At 39.2% G+C, this 21,841-nt stretch overlaps 1 protein-coding gene across 1 annotated transcript in view; it reads left to right on the forward strand.

Annotated features, from left to right (window-relative positions):
* The window catches only part of CLVS1 (clavesin 1), a gene marked incomplete at its 5' end in the record, with an annotated part of 95,640 nt that overhangs the window by 27,556 nt on the left and 46,243 nt on the right, over nucleotides 1–21,841 (forward strand). Inside the window, 1 exon segment of the mRNA XM_082754824.1 lies at nucleotides 397–571. Within this exon segment, the coding sequence (XP_082610950.1) occupies nucleotides 397–571 (175 nt within the window).

Here is a 21,841-nt window from a genome sequence, read left to right on the forward strand (position 1 = left end):
TAGAGTATTTCCAAAGGAGCAGGGATTTAAATTGATAGCCTGAATCCATTTCATTTTGCCACAGACAAATATTTTCCCAAAGTAGCTTAGCTAAAATCTATTGTAAGGTATGCCAGAAGGATCAAAAAGATTTAATTCAGGGTTTATTTTATCCACCAGTGAACGGGACTTATCACATCAAGCAGAGGAATGTGAGTTTTGGAGATGGAGCTCTTTAGTGACGCCTCTGAAATAACTCTCTTTTCAAAAAGAATTCCACTAGAATAAATCCCCGTCCATTGCACATACCCTATCCACAGCAAAGCTGTGTATCTTGAGGTTTGAAGATAACTGCAACCATTGATTTTTTTTTCTTTTTTTTTTTTTTTTTTTTTTTTTTAAATTCTTTGTCTTTAGGAACTCCTTCATAGATATCCTTCGGGCTATCCTACTGTCCTTGGAAGTGCTCATCGAAGATCAGGAGCTTCAGATAAATGGCTTCATTCTAATTATAGATTGGAGCAACTTCTCCTTCAAGCAAGCCTCTAAACTTACGCCATCTATCCTTAAACTGGCCATTGAAGGGTTGCAGGTAGGTGGTGGGTAACATGCTTACATCTTTCGTTACTACAGCCAGTGATCCATGCCTCAGCAGGCACTGGGCAGGGTGCAGAGGTGGTAGGAGAAAATAATCCAGAACCCTTCTGTGTCTGATTCATTTGCAGCCTATATTATTATTCAGATGTTTCATTTTTGCAGTCTTTTGCTTTTATTTCATCTGGAAATCACTGTAACCAATATGTGCATTATTTACTGTTGCAATAAGAAAGAGGTTTAGAGATTTGAGGTTTAATCCATCAGAGAAATCGGGGGGATTAAAATCCAGCAGCATCTGCCTCCTGGAGCATGCAGTCCACATGCAAGCACAACTGCATGCAGAGAGAGGGTGGCAGGAGAAGAGAGCAGTTCCCTTAGCAGATGGAAGTGTGCTGTCGTATTGTCTGTGTGGATGCATTTGAGTCGGAGGGAAATGAGGGAGAGGGAGGACAGGCTCCCTGTTGTGCCCTCATTCTGACCACTTTAATTTGTCACACAGAGTCCTGTCACATTATGGTTCAGACTGTTCAGGGTCTGCGCAGTTCCTGAGCTAAATAGGAGCAAGCTAAAACCATGTGCTGTTTCAGGAGAGGTGGAATGTGAGGGCAAAGTAACTGGGACCTGATGCAGCAACCTGAAGATGAGCACAGGCTATGGTGCTCAGGGTGAACTTCAGACTTCTGGGAAGACCTCTGAAGGTCATCCCATCCAACATCCTGCTTGAAGGAGGGCTGACCTCAATCTTGGACCAGGCAGTTTAAGGACCACGTCACATAGCTGCATTTCCAAAAGACGAGATTTTATAAATGATTGTACTTCCATTTTATTTGTAGTCCTTTGCAGGAATCCTGCAGTCATAAATACCTCAGAAATAATCTTCCCTGGTGTGCATATTTTAACTTTAACTCATATACTAGAAAGAACAATTTGTCCAACTAATTTTTTGACTAACAAATTACCTATAATTAGATCACAGTTGTCTCTACTTCATGTTATTATTCAAAAATGAGGTAGAAAAATCTGCCAGTAAATTTAATCCTCTGTTCTCCTTTGTGGGGAATTTTCAGCTATTCTAACAAATTAGGAAGTCAAGCTGTGCAATTAGTCCCTAGAAGATAAGGATAATACCTTATCTTCTCCTGCGGCTGCTATCACTTCATCTGCTTTCTTTGCAGAGTAACATTCTGTGGTTTAAAAAAAAGTCTTTATGCAGAAGGAAGAGAAGGACAAATAAAATGCATGAAGAAATCAACTGTCAACAAGGTGTTTTTGTACCTGTCCAGTTTGTTGCACTCTCAGCTCTCCAGTAAGAGGCCAGTCCAGTCTTTATCCCATCAGATTTCTGGCTGTGGCACTGTCAGGTTGTCTCCCTGCTGCATGGCGATGAGGGCATACATCGACCTCATGGCAGCTTCAGTTTGGAGGAGTAGAAAAGATAGCTATTCCTTCCAGACCTGGTTTCTTCTACTGTCCCTGTTCATAGGTGTTTATTCATCATCCCCAGAAGGAGTTTACTTAAAGAAAGCCCCAGCTTTTTTGTAGTTGATGGTAACACTACGTTTCTGGAAGTACCAGTTGATCTCACAGTTATGTCATTAGCCCAACATCCTGTGGTGGGCAATTGAAGGAAGTTGCTTTTTTCTTCCTGGTGGTGTTTGGATATTTCACTTCTCATTTAAAGTCATATTACTGTCATCTTCTGCATGTTAAGCAGAAATATAATTGTCTCTCTAAGAAGTACAAATTGAGATGTGTCCCAGACTTTAATAACTCTTTACAAGTCTGTAAATGCTCAGGAAGATGAAATATTAGTTACATCACCACTTGACCCGGAAGCACTTCTTGCTCAATACTATTCTTAATTCTGTTTGATTTTCTGTATATGCTTCACCACACAAGCTAGTTCATTATAACTCGACAGGGCACCTATTCTGTTTCTCAGTTATGTTATTTAATGACCTAAAAGTAGCTCAATGTCTCTACTTTAAACAACAGTTGTTCAGATGCTAAGTATATATTTGTACAGTATGGCAATCCTCATTATGCAAGTGCAAGGACAAATGTGTTCTCAGTGCCTAAACCATCTTGGATTAATGAGCTCTGCTCTTTTATCACTAAGCAATTGCTACTGTATGCTTTGAACTTACACATACTCCTTCGCAGACCTTAGTGATCTTTAGAATTTTAACACATTAAAGAGAATTTAATCATGTGGACATATAGGTGGGAAAAGAGAAATCAATATATTTTGCAAATAACTTGATGAATTTTGAATCGTGATTTTTATTCTTTTCACGTGAACAGCTTTTCCCCTTCACAGCATATTTTTCCCCTCTGTTCTTTTCATCTGTGAAGTTATCATGCTGATCTTGTAATTATCCTATCATTGTATATAAAATTTAACTGTGACTTAAGATGCTGATCTTTCAGCATTTTGTACAACAAATTAGGAGTATAAGAGTCTAAAAGCCAAGCCAAGAAACCCATGCTGCAATCATTAAACCAATAAAACAAGTAGAACATGGTCACTACAATCCTTTCCTATGCTGTACGTTTGCTACTGACTACTGGTTTGAAAACCTCTAATAAACATGAGAATTAGGGCTGAACTGTAAGTGTTACACTGAGTATATCCTGGATGTGCAGTGAAGCCCAGACTTTTTTTTTTTTTTTTTTTCATACATGATGGTTTGGTTTTGCTTAGAGGATGTAGTTGTTTGTCTCCAGACAGGACTTGTGATTTTAGGGTGCTCCTATCAAGGAATATAGATAAACACTTTCTCTTCTGCCTTTTCCAACACCAGTGTTACATACTACAGCTTGTGTAAACACATACATGGATCCAGATAGTAATCCCTCAGCTAGTTCTCTGAGTTGAAATGCAGCAAATTCTCTAACAGTATCCAGAAATATCCCAAAATTTTCAAAACATTCAGCACAAGCTGTGATCTCACCTTTGATGAAAACAAAATCAGAAGTCCATGAGCCACCAAGATTCATCTCAGTAGCTTACAGCACAAATCAGCATGCTGGATTCAGAAATGAAGGTCAGTTTGGCACTCCAGTGTACCTAGTACTGCCTAACAAAAAGGCTAACTTGCCTCACAGCTGACTCAAGGTACTGAAACAAGTAGAATGAATGGTTATATCTTAGTCCTTTCCTTCCCTTCACTTCTCTCCTTTCCTCTCCTTCTCTTTCTTCCTTCTTTTCTTTATCTTTCTTCCTTTTTCTGATAATCCTGTAAAATGCAACTGTTATACTATATGCAAAGACAGTGACTCTTAAAAAACAAGCCCTGTCTTTACTTTGTGTCAATGGTGACTGACTGCAAGAGTGATCTTTATTTCCATATTTAATAGTACTTTGATTAAAGTTTTACAATCATTGCAGCTAATAGAAGTATCAACAGGGAACAGGGAATAACCAGGATCAGCAAACAGGACTTTGCCCCAGATTTTCATTATAGCCTGACAGAAGCTATGACCAACATCTATTAGGAGATCTATTAAACTTTTTTTTTTTTTTTTCTTTTTATCTTCAATTTGTCATCATCTAGTGAAAATTGGATACTGGTATTTCTGAAAGGAGAGAGAGATAAAAGGAGATAAAGGTGATGCTTGAACACGTTAATCAGATATTGTTGTTGATAAAATTCTGAAGAAAAAAAAAATCAAATAAGGGAAAGATTGTATAAGCTTCTCTCAGAAAATTAATGTTTAAGTTTCATTTGTCCAGAATATCACTGATGCAGACATCAAGTCAGATGATCAAGCTAGCACATTTGTTTGTACATTATTGGACATTAGAATTTTATGAAGCTTTTTTATCTTTAATATAAGCTATATATATTTTTTTTTAAAGATTTTTTTTATTCCCTCCTACTGTGATTATATGAGACTGTCAGCTAAATTACAGCAGCAGATTACTTGTCTCTTGACACTATCTTCTACAATCAAATATTTTTCATGTTGTGTGTGCTTCAGAAGGAAGAGGTACAATATAAAATATGTTAAAATGCAGACTTGAATGCAGGACTTACAGGGAAAAAAAAAATATTACAAAGGTGTAATTTGTTTGCTTCCTGAATTGTTTTTCTAAATATTAGAGCTAATAAAACTTTTCCAGTGACAATATTTTTTTTCCTAGGACAATGTGTTTGTTTTTTGTTTGTTTGTTTGTTTGTTTGTTTCAAAAGAGAAGTATTATGTTGAAATATGTTTATTTCAAAATACGTTTGCCTCAAAAAAAATCTGGAAAAACATCTGGAAATATGTTTGTTTCAATGATATTCCATTTCATTATGAGTGGCAAGAAGCTCTTGAATTATTTCTTATTTGTTGTCAGTTACTGTTTAGTTAAAGTCTTTCTGAGATTATGGAATAGCATTTCAGATTATTACAGCCTGGGTATGACCATATCTTTGATATAGTCTAACAGGGGATCTGAACAGAGCCCAGGCAATGCTCATGCACCTGGAGACCTTGCCAGACCTGGAAGCTTATTCTTTCCTTTACCCGCTCAGATCCTGGAGCAAAAAAAAACAACTTTTCTGTCCATGCTTACATGCTCTGAAAACTGGGGTCTGACCTCATAGTACTTCCAGCTGAATTCTTTAAGAATCATCTGAAAGAGGCACGCTATGAGAGGCTTTACATAGTAAGTATAAGATACAACTAGTCTTCTAGAGTTTCTGAACATAGTACTGCTCTTACCTGAAAGTTTAAAGTGAGTGAGAATCTATATCATAACAAACTGCAAAACACTCTAAAAAGACTTATTCTATCTCAGCCTTTCCATAGGAATCTGTAATGTAGGGAGAAGTTTGTGATACGAACCTATGGTGCTGTTATGTCTCATCAGGTATCTGTAACAGACTGAAAGATGCAGAGCTCTCTGTCATGGATTACCAAAGGCAGACCAGCTCAAATCCTCAGTAATAGAAGATGGGCAAGTTAAACTACATGTGGATATGTATATGCTAGACTGGACAAGGACAAATAAAAACTCATAGAATGGTTTGGGTTGGAAGGTACGTTAAAAGTCATCTGGTTCCAAATCTCCTCCCATAGGCAGGGATGCCACCCACTTGATCAGGTTGCTCAAGGCCTCATCTAACCAGGCCTTGAACATCTCCAGGGATGGGGCATCCACAAACTCTACGTGCAACCTGTCCAGTGCCTCACCACCTTCAGAGTGAAGAAATTCTTCCTCACCTAATCTAAATCTCCCCTCTTTTAGTTTAAAACCATCCCCTCCTTTGTCCTGTCATTATCTGACTGAGCAAAACGTTGTTCTCCACCTATTTATAAGCCCTCTTTAAGTACTGAAAAAGCACAAGGAAGTCATCTGGAGCTCTCTCTTCTTCAGGCTGAACATCCCCAGCTCTCTCAGCCTTTCTTCACAGGAGAGGTGCTTCAGCCCCCTGATCATCTTTGTGGCCCTCCTCTGGACCCGCTCCAATGCCTCAACATCCCTCTTGTGCTGGGGGCCCCAAAATCTTAGCATCTAGTGTAAAAATCAGCATAGGCTATAAAACAGTATCTCTGAGAGACTAAATGCAAGCTCAAACATAACCCATTCATTAGTTCTGCTTCTCCCCAGTCTTTCAGGCTGAAAACTTGGAAGACAGAAATCAACAGGTAGCTGAGACCAGTTTCTCAGCGGTGTAACTTGGGGCTCTGTGTACATCTGTGAAGCAATGATTTATGGAGCTGAGAATCAGCACTCTTTTGCCTTCCCCTGTTAGAAAGATACATCAAGGAACACTGGTTTTATTTTTTATATTCAGGATTTAAAGACTTGTAAAAAAAAAAAAAAAAAAAAAAAAAAAAAGGAAATCTTTACATTTTGGATTTTGTACAAAAGCCTTGCCATTATCTTTCCTAGGACAGGGAAAATGCAGGGAAAAGGGATTTTCTAGACTGGACGCTAGTAGCAGATGAACATGTGTTTCTTGAGTAGTGGCCTACCAAGGGCAGAAAATTTCTTCAGAATATAAGAGCAGGATTATCCCATGCCATAATCATAGTGTGCTTATATGTCCAAAATGCATGTTGTAGCTTCCCAGACATCTCTAAAGGCCCTGCCAATAACTCAAGCTTCTGTTTATAGAGGTAAGATTAGCTATATACATGTAAATGTGGTTTTACCTACAAAGGAAGATAAATATGCTCTGTGAAGAAAACAGTGTACTCATCCCAGTAAGAATCACTGAACTGTTTCTGAAAAGACAATGCCAAGATCTAATGAAGTTCATCATCTGGAAAATGCCTACAGATTAGAATTTAACAGATGCTGTAAAATGCAGCGGGATTCTTTGCTTCCTAAACATCTGTAGCAAAGAAAGTTTCTTTATTTCAAATCCACTATGTGTATGAAATGTCTGCATATTTACGCAGATAAGTGGATGAAACCATTTGTAATACAAGCACATAAAAAAAAAAAAAAACAACAATTTTTTTTCCATTAAATGATTTCTCATAAGTTTTAAAATCTATTCTCTACTTGCCTTATTTTTTTTTTCCCCAATTAGAATGAGCTTCATGTTAGAGCCCTCTGCTGAACTGCTAAGCACGAAGTCACAGCTAATGATGAGCACTTAGTATCCATTGAAACAAGGTCAGCTTGAATCATTCCAGAAATGCTCATGCTATCTGCCTCCAACAGCTGTTCTGATATGTAGAGTGAGTACTCTCTGAGCTGTCAGTGAGGATGCCTTTGAAATTTTAGGAGACGAGAAAAGGGATTGACTCATTATATATAAAATAAAGGTAGATAAACAGACTTTACTCTCTGCAAGAGAAGGCCTGTGCTCATTGTGTGCCTACCATCTCTGGGGATTTGACAGGAACAAGGAACAAGAAAAGCACAGTGGGCTGTAGATGTACGTTTGCCACTTGAAAATTGGAATTAACTGCTCAGTAGAACTGATCAGCACAACCATGTTTGCCAATTGGAGGCTTTTGGCTGTGGGTGAGGATAAGCTGCAATGGGGACAGCCCAAGAGGCTGGATATGTTAAATGGAAAGTCTTTTTTTAATGCCAGTTATTACATTTTAGTAAAGGTCTCATGGAGTTGGTGATAAGAATGAGACAGGAGGCAAACACTCAGCTCTGACAAGGAGACAGAAAAGTCTGCAGTATTACATATTGCAATAAGTCTGCTTAAAATCAAAATCAGTTGTAGCCAGTAAACAAGCAGCTAGAGCTGACATTAGTCATACCCCAAAACTTTCCTCCAACACATAAATATAGCTCATATTAGATCTTGAATCTTGATCATACATGTTTCTTCAATGTTTCTGCTTGTATAAAATGTGGATCTAAACGAATTTACTTGCATTACTTTACATTATACCTCTGCTCATTAATTTCATAGAACCTCAGGAGCAGCGCATCTGTGACAGCTGTTTACTTCTTTTACAACCACTTTTTAGTATGGAAACTGAATGAAAGCTTCCTGAAGAGAATGCTAACTGCAGAAACCTTCTTGTTATGACAAATAAATATTATGCTGGGTGGTGGTTTTGTTTGTTTGTTTTTTAATATAAAATAGGTTGCATATACAAAACTAGACAAAAATAAGATATACGAGTAGTGACATTTCAGTGAGAGCTAAGTATGAATAGAGGTGGAATGGATACTATTTTATTTGAGACATGGGGTGGTAATGGAGGTATGTGTGAGTAGGGAAACAGAGGGAATAAAGGAAATCAGAGCAAGAGGTGAAGTGACAGCATGACTGCAAACTGTTATATGTAGCGTGAATTATCCCCTGAGCACAGGTAGGTAAGGACCAGGCTCTTTCTAGGTGAGGATTCATGCTGGGTTCTCACTGTCTGAACTGAAATCCATGATCCCTGGGAAAACAGCTGCAGCAGTGTAAGATCAGTTGTGCCCTTACCCACCCTGCTCCCAGTCCCCTTTTTAGCACATCCCTTAGGGATGTACTGCATCAGTGGGAACAGCCATCGGTCCCTGGCCGCTGCCCTGCAAGAGCCAGAGGCTCTGCTCACATGGCTGCAGGGAGGGCTCACACCAGGACTTTGTGTTCACTGTTTCCATTATGCTGCTCTAGGGAAAGTAATAATTTTTTGTGCAAGTTTGGTAACAAATTGCTGCAGGCAGGAACAATTTAAACTTCTGTTAAATCTTTACCAAGCCTGGAAAGGCAATGATTCTGAGAAACATTTGCATGTTTGTTTTTCTCACTGTGTGCAGAAAAACAGAACTTTTCTATTATACATAACAACTCATTTTAAAGCTTGGTCTGTTATTAATACCTCCTCCTAAACAAAACAACCTTTAAAGTCTTCAGTATTGGCTATGCATATGGCCAGAAGAAACCACAATATCTTCGGTAAGCCTTAGGTGAAGTTCCAACTGATGTGAATGGCACTTTTTCCACTGCCTTTATGGAGACTGTAATTCCACCCCTATTACTCTTTGGCAGAAATAAATTTCAAACAAGTTTCCAGGCTTGGTGAAAATGTCTCTCAACATCTGAGCAATTTTTGGAAATTTTGAATGTTGATTAGAACTTTTTGTCTAGTTATCTTGAACCTAGTTTGTTGTTGAACATTTTTATTTCTCTTCTTCACTGTGTAGAGCCTCACACTTGAAACAAACATTCTTGAATAGCAGGGGTTCCTTGATTCAAAAATGTCAAACTGAAACATCTCAAACACTACAGCATTCCAAGGAACAGATGAAAACACAAAGTGAAAAATTCATTGAGACTCCCTACTTTCTTCTTCCCTCCTCTCTACCCCTTGCCCTCTGCCAAGCTTTGATTTTGACAAATTGACATTTTTTTGGAAAAAAAAACACAAAACATTTCAGAGCAAATTCCTCCAGCAGCTGTACTGCTCTGTAATTCAAACCTTCCTACAACTCTTTCAGGATATTTTTTGCATCCCTTTATGTTAGGCACATACTATATCATCTGAACGTGTATTCTGCTTTTAACTCTGAGCACACTCCCACTATTTTGAACTGTTTGCAATAGAATCAGTTTAAAGCATGGCTGCAATGTAATGAAAATCATTTCCATTTCAGAAGAAGCTTTCTGATCTACTCTAATCTACATGCAATAAAAATACGGCTAAGAAAAAGCATAGCTAGCACAAATATAATTGCAAAGCAAATATTTTTCAAATAGCAGATATATCTAGAATGTCGAAATACCTTTTTTTTTTTTTTTTCCAGAAGTGAGGCAGAAGCATGAATATATATGTGATGAGCAAAATACTTTATCACTGTTTAAGAATTATGGAGGACAACAGCAGGACTGAAAATGGAATTGAAGCTTGACAAGGCTTATAGATTAATATACAAATATATAAAAAATCCTCTATTTTTCAAGATTATTTAGAAGCAGGTTTGACTAAGTAGAAGTGTGCTCAGTAATGCATGTTCTCAATGTTCAGAAGAGATTGTTTCTTTTGAGTTAGTGGGAATGTTGACACACATGTACATGTCTGCAGCAATTACAAAAGGTCCTACTCTAATATCTGAGAGAAGTTTAATGAAGAGGGCCACTGACAATCCTAGTGTTATCTGGCTTAATTAGCAAGTAGAGAGAACCTGAATTAGACAGTTTCTCGGGAAATAACACCTCAGTATAACACACACAGCATTTACCTCCTTGTGATAGTTTTTTCCTTTGTCGTATCACTTGATATTTATCAAACTTATTTCTAAGTGTGAGGACAGCTGTGAGAGGAAAGTCCTAAAGAGATAAGGATTCCTGAATCTGTACTGTGACTGAAAATAATGAATTGGTACAGATAAAATTTGGACTTAATTAATCAATGTGAGTAGGCTTTGTGCTAACATTGGAGAGAATATCTCCTATCCTTGTCACTCTCTCTCCGAAAAAAAAAAAAAAAAAAAAAAAAAGAAAAAGAAAAAGTTAATTTTATTATGCAAAAAATTTAATCCTTTGTATTTGCAAGCAAAATCTGAACAATTTAAACTGAAAAGAGAAATTGTTTGCTGAAATCCAAACAGGCAATGACTAAAAAATTCATTTTCTTCTGCTGGGTACTCTCTTTGCTTAAGTCAACAGTCACTGAAGCATGGAGACTGTACCCATTTGGCATCACGTGTGAAAGAGCCTCTTCAACAACTGGACTGACAAAGGACTAAGGCTGACAAAACAGCCGAGCTGTGGTTCTGTTGAGATACTGAAGTTAAGCTTTTCTATGAGAAGTCTATTTTTTTTTTTTCTCTCTCTCTTTTTTTTTTTTTTTTTTAATGAGAAACCCACAACTTTTCATACAGAATAACTTATCCAGAAGAGCTGCCTCTTGTTGAAACTGAGAGAAGTTCCTCTGTGAGAGGAACTTATAAGCTTAAGCTTTTAGTATAATACTCCAAATATTCCTACCCAGTCCCTACCATGGATAAGTGGGTTTGAAGGGTCTTCTGGTCATTGAAAAAAATTCTGCTGAAAGCAGAACTGCTTAGAAGTCCTAGATCAGCTCAACCTTGGTCATCAGAGCAGCTGGCCCTTATCTAGCTTTTTGCTACTTCCCTTTCTCCCTGCCCTTTCTCCACCTTTGACATTGCTTTCTCTTCTAAGTATTAAAAGATAAATAAAGCTGTGAGGGAAACCAGGTGTGCAAGGTGTGCATTTGTGACACTGAGCCCACATGGCTAGCAGCAATAGGTATTCAAACACACAAAATATAATTAACTATTCAAGAAACTTCACCCCTCCAATTTGTTATACATGCCTGAGTGAATGTTAATGGGGTCACAGAGCTCTTTGAACTACTGCTGACAGAACAATAAAGAGTTCCTGCGGTTTTCAAGAAACAGTATAGTATAATTTTGCTTGCTTTGCAAGGGCATTTCTTAATGATATCATTATACCCTCTAAACTCCTAGTCCATTTTCAGAAACTCACAACACTTCAAGTGACAAGTTACCTTCCCTTCTCCCTGGGAGAATTGAATCTCAATTATAATTTATAATGTGTTACTTACTCAGTGAATATTCTTTTCCTGTGCCTCTGAGAGGTGCCAGCTATGGTATTTTAATGAAGCCCCCCTGTTTTATAACCTCTCTCCTCTAAAACTGGAACAACAGCATTTAAAGGGCTAGGCCTCTTATTCGTGGAGTAAGGAAGGCAAATCAATTCCATTTGAACTGTGTTAACAGACAATGGAAATAACTTAGATCTGTCCCTGTTCCAGATGTAACTTATGCCTGAATATTGCTGGAAGAGGAACAAATAGCCTTACTAGCAAATTCCTGCCATTGGTGATAAAATTCATTCAAATGTTTGAAGCATTTTACTACAGCTGCTTACACCATTTTGAGGTTGTTTTCAAAGATATTGTAAGAAATTAACTCAGATGTGTTTGTTAAAGTAATAAAATAAGTGAATGTTAACATTCACTTGAGTAAATTTATTGGGTATCTGATTCTAAGGATTGCCCAACCCTGTGTGTGTATAGGGGAAAAAATAAATAAGCAAACAAAAATCTTTGTGTTAGAGTAGTGTTACTTTTTGTTGAGGATAATGCAGTAAGTAGATCTGGAAGACTCTAGGCTGAGGCTAATGGAAAAAAATATATATTGTGTGCCTATAGGAGATTTTGAAAATTAGTCTTCTAATGATTTTTTAATTGGAAATTTTACATAATACAAATTCTGTAATTACTTCATAACATGATTCTCAGAAAATTGCTTTTAATAACAGAATGATTTTTTGGGTATAGACATTGTTGAAAATAAATACCTGCATGTAGTCTCTTGACCAGCTGCAGTTTTCCCTCAGCATCAGTATCACTGGCTCTCCACAAATTGCCCTGACAAGTCAGAAAATACAATCACAAATACATGGAACTGACGTGAAGAGGGGCAAGCGATCAAGAATTTCAGCACAACAAATCCTCAGATATATCACCAGCACTACTAACATGGCTGTGGTAAGTAACCACAGGCAAAAATTGATGTCTCCCTTATTGTGTATATTTGGGATGTTTTGTCCAAACCCAGACAACAACCTCATACCACCTCTCCACAGACCTTGAAGGCTGTGTTTTTAAGTCAGAGCTCTTTGAATCTGTGCTGGCTGACAAGTTAAAAGAAAATAACTCCTGGAATAACTCTTGGTAGCAACATTTCACTAAAGGTGAAACATCTGTAGCTTTTTGTGTGCACCACGTATTTTTGAGAAACCTGTCCACCACAGCCACAGGGACAGACATGGAAGATGTGGCACAGGTGAAAACTTTGAACCCTTCTGATTTTTTTGCCATTCAACAGTTGTAGCATGTGAAGTAGATCTTGAGTACTTAAAACATTTCAAAATATTGTTTGTACATGTTAAATGCTGTGAACCAGAAACTTTACAATGATTTATCTTTTTCTTTTCATCTCCTCTCTGCCCTTTCATTCTTGAGCTCACTGTTTCCCCTGCATTTCTCCCATTCCAAATACATCCCATTCCACAATAAGTGTTATACATACGTGTTTATATATAAATTCATATTGTGCATCAGAATTATGTAAATGTGCTTAGCAGCAACACATCAAACATTGATAAACTTCCTGTCAGGAGGTAGCACTGGATTCCCATGACTCCTTTTTTTTTTTTTTTCCTGCCACATCTCCCATGTTCTTGGTGTTCTGCCACTTCTTAGATAATATCTGCCTGAGCTTCAGGGTACTGTCTCTTCAGAGATTTTCTATCTATACCAAGAAAGTTTGGATGACATTTAAAAACTTCTAATATCTTAAGGAAGATTTAAAAGAGTTGTAATGTGTAGAGGGGAAGAGGAAATTACCTTTTCCAGACTTGTGTACTATCAGCACATGTTGAGATGCTACAGGAGTTCAACAGAAGTAGTGCTTAAAAAATAAATAAATAATAAAATAAAATAAAATAAAATAAAATAAAATAAAATAAAATAAAATAAAATAAAATAAAATAAAATAAAACAAAACAAACTGTTAATTTTCACCTTGCAGCAAAAGAAAAAATAAAAATGAGGACAAAATAAATAAAACTGGAGTTAGATTTTAAAATACACCTGTCTATACACCTGTCTATATATTTTCATACCTTTGAGCTGCAGGCAGGAAATGGTAACCAAGGCGGAGCTTCCCATATTGCTGAAACTGTAGCAACTCCAAATAGGTTGTGAATCACACAGAAGTCCAATCACTGACAGTGGATTTAAAATCTAGATCTGGCAAAAGTAAAGCTTTGAACCAGAATTCGTAGCTAACCCCCTCTCTGTGGGCTTGATGTTAACAGTGGGGATTGAATAGAAGTCTGGAAACTGTTGCACTGAAAGGCAAAAAGACCACCAGGACAACACTTTGCCCTCTAAGGATGGCCACAAATGGATTAGGACATCAAGACCCTGTACTGCGTCCAGAGAAGGGCTACGAAGCTGGTGAAGGGCCCGGAACACAAGTCCTGTGAGAAGTGGTTAAGGAACTGGGGTTGTTTGGTCTGGAGAAGAGGAGGCTCAGGGGATACCTCATTGCTCTCTGCAACTACCTGAAAGGAAGTTGTGGGGAGCTGGGTGTTGGCCTCTTCTCACAGATAACTAGTGATAGGACTGGAGGGAATGGTCTCAAGTTGTGCCAGGGGAGGTTCAGGTTGGAAATGAGGAGACATTTCTTCTTAGAAAGAGCAGTCAGGCATTGGAACGGGTTGCCCAGGGAGGTAGTGGAGTCACCGTCCCTGGGGGTGTTCAAGGAAAGGTTGGATGTGGTACTTAGGGACATGGTTTAGTGGGTGACATTGCTGGTAGGGGCATGGTTGGACCAGATGATCTTGAAGGTCTTTTCCAACCTTAATGATTCTGTGATTCTATGATTTAAAAAGCAAACCTAACCTGTCTCGGGATGCCAAAAAGCCAATTTTACAACCATCTTACTAGTGCCACTGTTCTTGATACGGTCTTCCCAGAAGCAGTACAGTTCTCTGCTGCATGGTTTCCCTGCAAATGCTTTGCACAATGCTGTTTTGTGCACACACTCCTAACCTGCACAAGCTTATATGAATGCTTAGCATGTGCACAGTTAGCTTGAGGAGGACATCGTAGGTACTGATGAGAGGCTCAATAGTAACAGGTCCCATGTCCCCAGGCTTTAAACAGTAGAGGCTAAATCCAGATTTTCCACCACCTTTGGTACCTAGAAGAATGGCTGTTGCCTGTGGGCTGAGGATGTCCAGGAGATCTACCAGTTTTTACCAGATCCTTTCAGAGGGCAGAGGTGAGCCATGAATCAGTTCTTTACTCACTCACTTTCTCACACACACACATGCACATACTTTCCCCACATAACGAGCTTATGTGCACTGACTCCATTTCACTTCTTCCTTAGCAAAGTCAAAACAGGTGAATAACATGAAAGACAAAACACAAAGCCCTATTAAAGGACCAATGCTGAAGGAAATGTGTAATCCCAGAGTGAGGAGTCATCACAGTCTCTTGTCACTAGTACAAGGGCTAGGAGGTATCAAATGAAGCTACAAGGAGTCAGGTCTGGAAAAAACAGAAAGAGACAGTTCTTTGTGCTGTGGTCTGTAGACCTGAAAGCCCTTGTCTTGAAGGATATGTGGATGCCACATGACTTCAAGAGGAAACTGGACAAGTTAAACAGAGAAAAATCTGGCAAGGGTGACTAAGGAGAGAAATCACATCCATCTGTAAACATTGAGAATAACTGGAGGCTGAGGGTATAATGGGTGAAGAGATACTTACCAGTTCCTCCTCTTCCCTGGGCAGCTGGTCTAGAGAGAGAACACAGGACCAGATGGATCTTTGGTCTGGACTGCATGGCTTTCTTTTGCTCTAGAAGCAGCAAAATTTCCATCTGTCTGGAGTGTTTCCTTCAAGTACTGTCATGGTAACAGTTATAAAACATTTAGTTTTCAGGAGTCCAAAGACAGTAGGGAGTGTTCCTATATTTCCTCCTGGGATGCAACTAATGTCAGGACAACAGATTGCAGCCATGACTCAGGAGCAGCCTTTGGCACTATGGAACCTGGTTCTCCTCATGTCAATGCAACTCATCAGTGTCAGGACATGCATTACTGGCATATACTGAAATACTTGAAAACAGATTAGTATTGACGCCTGCACATATTGATCAAGTCCATTATATAAAAACTACAATTTGCTCAGCCAGTAGCATCTTAGTGATGTTATTGGCACTACAGTGTATACCATTTTGCTTCAAACCCCAGTTAATTTCCAATTTCTAGCATGAGGGAGGGATTTACAAATATCATCTCCTGGGCTTACTAAGTAAGTAAAGATCTGATTCTGCTCAATATGCTCAAAATGATCAAACAAACAACCACCATCTCTCCCTGACCTCTCTAATAAAGGGGAAAAAGCACAGACCAGAATGAAATTAAAATGTCTGAGCCAATGCTGTGTAAGCTAACAGGAAATCATTAGATATATGCAGCCCACCCCCTTTGAGCTACATGTTTCATTTTGAAACAAATCTGTACTTGGAGGCATCAGTAATTATTTCCATTTATTTTCCGCTTCAGTGATATGTAAAGCTGCAGTTTTGCTATGGCTTGCCAAATGCCTCTGTTGATTTACATAAAAGGTTCACAGGAGGCAGAAATATTTGCCTGAAGGATAAAAATAAACATATTCAAGCAAACAAGATGCTAGTAAAAATGTAGTAAATTCTGAAGTTTTGTGGAAAGCTGATTGTATTTCTCCCTGTGCTTATCTAAGCGTAACCACGGCAGAGTTCCATGGATGAAAGGCACAGAGCATTCAGTCTTTCCCACTGAGACATCACCTGCTCCTGAACTGCACAGTTGCTATCCTGGTGGCCTCTTTTGCAGAGGACAACATGAAGGTCTGGTGGGTTGATGGTCCAGGCCAGGTGGCTGGGGGCAGGGGCTGCCCAGCTGAAGGTCTCTTTCTCCTTTCGTGCTGGACTGAGTGTTGTTGACAGGAAGGGCAGACAGAGAGGAACCACAGAGCCTTTCCTACAACCTCTCGAACAAACCCCCCATCTCCTGGGGCCAGATGGAGCTGTGAGCGTGATCATGAGATGAAGACTGGAGTGGCACTATTGCTCCATTGTCCAGGGGTGTGCCCACAGCAAAGGGAAAGCAAAAGTCCCTGAAGTCCCCAGCAATGCTCTGGCAGAAAATTGTGCAGTCTTTCCCAGCTCTTTTCATCTTCTCTGCAGGAGTTCTGCACAAACCCTAGGACTCAAAAGGGAAAGAGTTTCATCCAAAAACCTGCTGCTGCTGCTGTGTACCACCTGCCCCTCCTTGGGTAGCACACGGAAACCTCACGGCAGGTGGTCTGCTCCACGTGGGCAAGAGATGGTCAGGGCAGCTGCTCCAAAGCACTGCTGCAGTCCTCCTCCTTGGAAAAAAAAAAAAAGAAAGCCCCCATCCCTCCTCTCTTTTATCTCCCTAGTGTCACAATACTGTTTCTTCTTCTTCTTCAGTTTAAAAGACATTTAGTACAAACAGAAAATTTAAATCTCTTTCTTTGCATTTGCATTGTAGGTTTTGAGTCCCTAAGGTGCATCCAGTTAATATCTTTAAGCTTTTGTCTGCTGCCATGAGGGCTGGAATCTTTTTTTTTTTCCGGTTTTAATGAAAGCCAATGTTTAAATACAATATCACAGGAGCAGCAGCTTGGGCTTTAAGCCTATCTTTGAAAATCACAAGATCAGTTGCCAGTGCTGATTCTGTGTCGGCATGGCATACACACTCTCTCCCTTGCAAGGCCCACTTGTGATCTGGATGCTGCTGCTGGCCTGGCAGAAGAGACAGCTGCATTGGATATGGTTGTGATGGCAACAGGATGGCTAGGTTGGAGGGAGAAGGAGAGAGAGAAAAGATGGAGGAAGAGGTGCAACCTCTCTTTGCCAAAAAAAATTACATCTATTGCACTAATGTACTGTGAGCAACACCAGCTCTTCCTTCCTCAGAAAGCCTAAGTGTTTTCTAAGTGTTTTCTAAAATCTAAGTGTTTTCTATGGCATTGCTCTTTATTTTCAGCTAAAATTATTAATTTCTAAAGACCACCTCCCTCTTCCTTTGATGCTTTCAGAAGAAATCTCTGTGTTGCACAAAATGTACAGAGACCTTCATTACATACTTTTGCACAGTGATAATGTGGTCTTGTTGCTCTTGTAGTTCTTTGATTTTTTCCCAAAGAATGAAAGGCTAATATTAAAAAAAAAAAAAAAAAAAGGCATATTCTTCTTCTTTAAATCAGAATAATACGTCTTACACTGAGGCTGAAGTGCTAGGTTGTTTTCTGCTGCTGGCACTGCAGAATCAAGACAGTGTGAAGATGGCAAGCTTGATTTCACCGCCACTTGCACACTTTCTGAACTCATTTGGTGGAATGGGGATATGGGGATGAGTATGAAGGGAAAAAAAGCCTGGTGTTATTGGTGCTCCCAGGCTTGAGCTGCAGGAAAAAAAAAAAAAAAAAAAAAAAAAAGCCCTCATCTTGTCTCTTGCAAAATGGGCTCAGTTTGATTTGGAGACCATAAATTCAGAAAACTCTTACAGTGATATTAGAGAACCCTTAATGTAGCTGTTGAAAGACCAGTTCAGACAAGAAAATAGGTCTCTACTTAATGATGTGTGCTATCAACTACAAGAGCAACTTCTCCAGGAGTGCAGTAGATCCTCCACCCATTAAGCTATGCAACTGAAGGCTTGAAGTCTTTCCTGAAGATGTGTGCTATCCCCAGCTGGATTTATGGGGGAGTTTGCAGCAATTGCTCGGCCAAAATTTAGTGGCTTTTGTTAGTATGTTCAGACCAGATTTACACCATGTTTCATTCTGTTCTTTAAAGCTTTGTTTGGCTGCAAAGCAAGGGGCTCCTACTGCCTGGCTTCGCTCAGTAGCTTTTCAAATTCACAAGGTACTTTTACTGCTGTATGTTCCCTTGTACCTATTTTTTTGTTCACCTCTTGAACACTGAGAGCAGTGTGAGGCTGGGATGCAAAGGTACAACTTACAAGGAAACACACATGTTCCTGTACTGGAACAAAGAGTTCTTCAATAAGTAAAAGTCTAAATGAGGCACCTTGCATAATTTTGTTACAAGTTGTCTTTGTGCCTCCTCACACAGCTATTTTATCATCAAAAAATGGATTAATAAAGAGAGTTGACCCTTAGGCATCTTTTCACAGTGTCTTGTAAGAATTAATGGAGGAGAATGAAGTGTCTTTTTCAAAGGTGAAAACAGAGCTAATAAAGTGATTAATAAAATAATCTTCTGCATTTTGATTGCAATGAGAAACATCAATGGTGAAAAAATGCTTCAGTGGAAATGAAGCAACAAACACTCTGCTGGCTCTTAGAGGAAGAACAGATGAGCACCAGAGAGGTAACACTCCCAGTGGGAATGAAAAGGAAAAAAAAAATGAGTTTGGGACAAAGTGACTGTGTGTCATCAAGAACTGGTAGTGACTTTGTTTTGTACTCTGCTTTACATTCAACCCATGATGATTTTTAAGACTCTGCACAAGAGTCTTAAAACAAGAGAAAATTGTGCTGATGCAGCGGTCTGTCAGCAGGCAACTTGGCTTAAGGGCACTCAGTCAATGGTACCGTAATTATTTACAAAGATGATCAAATAACCTCCAATTCTGTGCTTTGGATCTTAGTCTCTTTTTCACCTCCCACACCTTCCTTTCAAAAAGGTAGAAATGATATCTTTGGGGTTATTCTCTCTGCCAAACAGAGATCATCAACAACAACAGCAAAATTTACATGTCCATTTTCTCAGGTTTTATTTTGCAAATCCTATAAAAAGAGAAGTTCCAGATCTGATTGCAGAGTAAGAGTGAGGAAATAGAGGGTTTCAATGCACCTGTGTTTCCTGAAATAGTTCTTATTTTTTCTGTTCTTTCTGTCCTATTAAAGCACATTTCTGGTAACTGCAGCCTGCATCTAGCTTTTAAAAGTCCCTGTGAGAGCATCAGGGAGGAGACGCTGTGATAGAGGAGAGGTGGGCTCAGCCAGCTGTGGCAGCTGTGGGTGTGGATGTCAGCAGATGGTGCAAGCAAAGGTGATGGGTCCAGAGATGTAGGTCAGAGCATCCATTCAGGTGGTTAGTGTCTAGGGGTCCTTTCAACAGAAGAATGAGGGGAGATCCTGGGGTGGAAGAGCAGGTACACTGCAGGCTTTGGGCAGAAGGATATTTGGCGTATGAGATTGGAAGAACTGAGAGGATTTGGAGTTGGGTGGGGCTCTGAAAGTACCATTGGATCAAAGTGCATGCAGTCTGGCACACACTAGGAAGTCTGGGGAAGCTTTTATCTGGGGGTGGGTATCTGGAGTTAGAAGTACCAGTTGATAGGATTTCTGGAATGAGAGGAACTGAGAGCTGAGGTACAGCTGGAGAAGTGACAAGGGAACTTCAAGGCTCTTAGACCAAAAAGGACAGAGAAAGCTTAAGGGGTTGTGTGGGGGCTTCAGCTGGGCCCTCTGAAAGGGCCCCTTGTAGCTGCAGATAAAAAACATTAAGACCAAACAACCAAACAAAACACACACATGCACACCACAACAACACCAAAACAATACAAGCAAACAAACCAAAAAGAACAGGAATGGTATTCTGGTTCATAGTTTAATCAATATCCTTAGCTCTTTATGTACCTTTGAATTTTATGTATTGAATTGTCCATATTCTGGTGCAGGCAAATTTTTTAAAATTCATCAGAAGATTTGAAGCCATGAATGCCTATTTAAATTAGACATTATTTTAAATAGATATTGCTCCCTGTGGTAACTGTATCTTGCTGACTCCAACTATTTATTTTGCTATTCATGTCCTGCAGCTCAAGCCTCTGAAGTCTCCTTCCTTGCCTTCCTCCCAGCAGTACTCACTGCAGGGGTCTTTCACAGAGAGCTAGTAAAGGACTTATGACCTGCACGCATACCCCAGACTGCAGAAAAGATGGTCACTGCATACTCTTGTGAAGCTTTTGACATGCCTTACAACACTGGAGAGTAGTTGTATTTCCACCTTGTGGATTAACAGTGTGAGGGGTAAAAAATGAGACTCCAATTGCAGTCATGGTCCTACACTACAGAAGCCCTACACTCTAAGTCTAGTACTTATCTACTGTGCATTTCTAAACCTTCCCACATGACTCATGAAATAGCACTAAAGCATTAGACAGCTTCCTGACAACAGTCTTACAGCTACAAACACTAGTATGCTTAGATATTTTTATAAATCCTTGCATGCATGCATATAAATGCATACGTATGGTGGTAGTGGTTTGTTGGAGGTTTCTTCTAACAGCTATGTGCTGGAGCTCCATCAAGCTCTTCAAGGACTTCTGCAGACAGAGGTATTAGCCTCCTGCAGTCCTGCTACCACTGATGTACACTTGGACCTGCAGCACTGCCCTGGCCTTTTTCCTTAACCACAGGGAGTGTGCTGAGCCCTGAAAGGATGTTCCCCACAAGGCAGCAGCAGACAGACACAGACCAAATTACTCCTTCCTCCTTCTCCTGTTGTCTGTATTACTGGAATTGCTGTATGACCACCAGGAGGTGTGGACCAGACTCCTCAGTTTGTGCCTGCCAGGAGCGCAGGGTTCTGCTGTCATTTGAAAGTGGCACATCCTCACAAATACAGCTATAAGTTTCTGTTATAGTAATCTTTGCATATAACTTATGGAAAAATAATGCAATAAGAACATTTCTGTGTAGACAAGATTTTACCTGGGGCCCAGCAGAGCCAGAATGACAGTTTGTCATTCTATATGTTTGTATGTTGTGTTTAGCAGAGCTCTTGATTTAATTAGAACTGTAGGACTTTGCCTTCTGAGGAAGAATAGTGGAAATTTTACAAAAGACTTTGTAATAAACTTTCCCAAACACACTTCAGATACATTTTTGGCATAGATACTATTATTTTCACTGAAACATAGCTTTACAATTTTACATATGTTGAAACTAGAAATAATATGCATCCAACTTTCTTCAGGCCATATACAAATCATTCAGTCATTTCCCAGCTGTTTTGATTTCAAAAGCTGCATATGCTTCATAGCACTTGATACTGTAAGCAGTTCTTTTATATTTCTTTGACTGTGGATAATATACCCAATAGGGAAGGAGTAATATAATGAGCTGTATTTTGCAATAGATGCATGAGATATTAACAAATATGAAATAGAAACTTCCTATTTTTGGTTCAGGAACTCAAAGGTCATTTTCTCTTGGGCCATTTTCTCTGCCATCTGCTAGTTTAAAGATTTTG

Source organism: Aythya marila (genome assembly GCF_965140915.1).
Source record: "Aythya marila genome assembly, chromosome: 2".
Taxonomy (NCBI): domain Eukaryota; kingdom Metazoa; phylum Chordata; class Aves; order Anseriformes; family Anatidae; genus Aythya; species Aythya marila.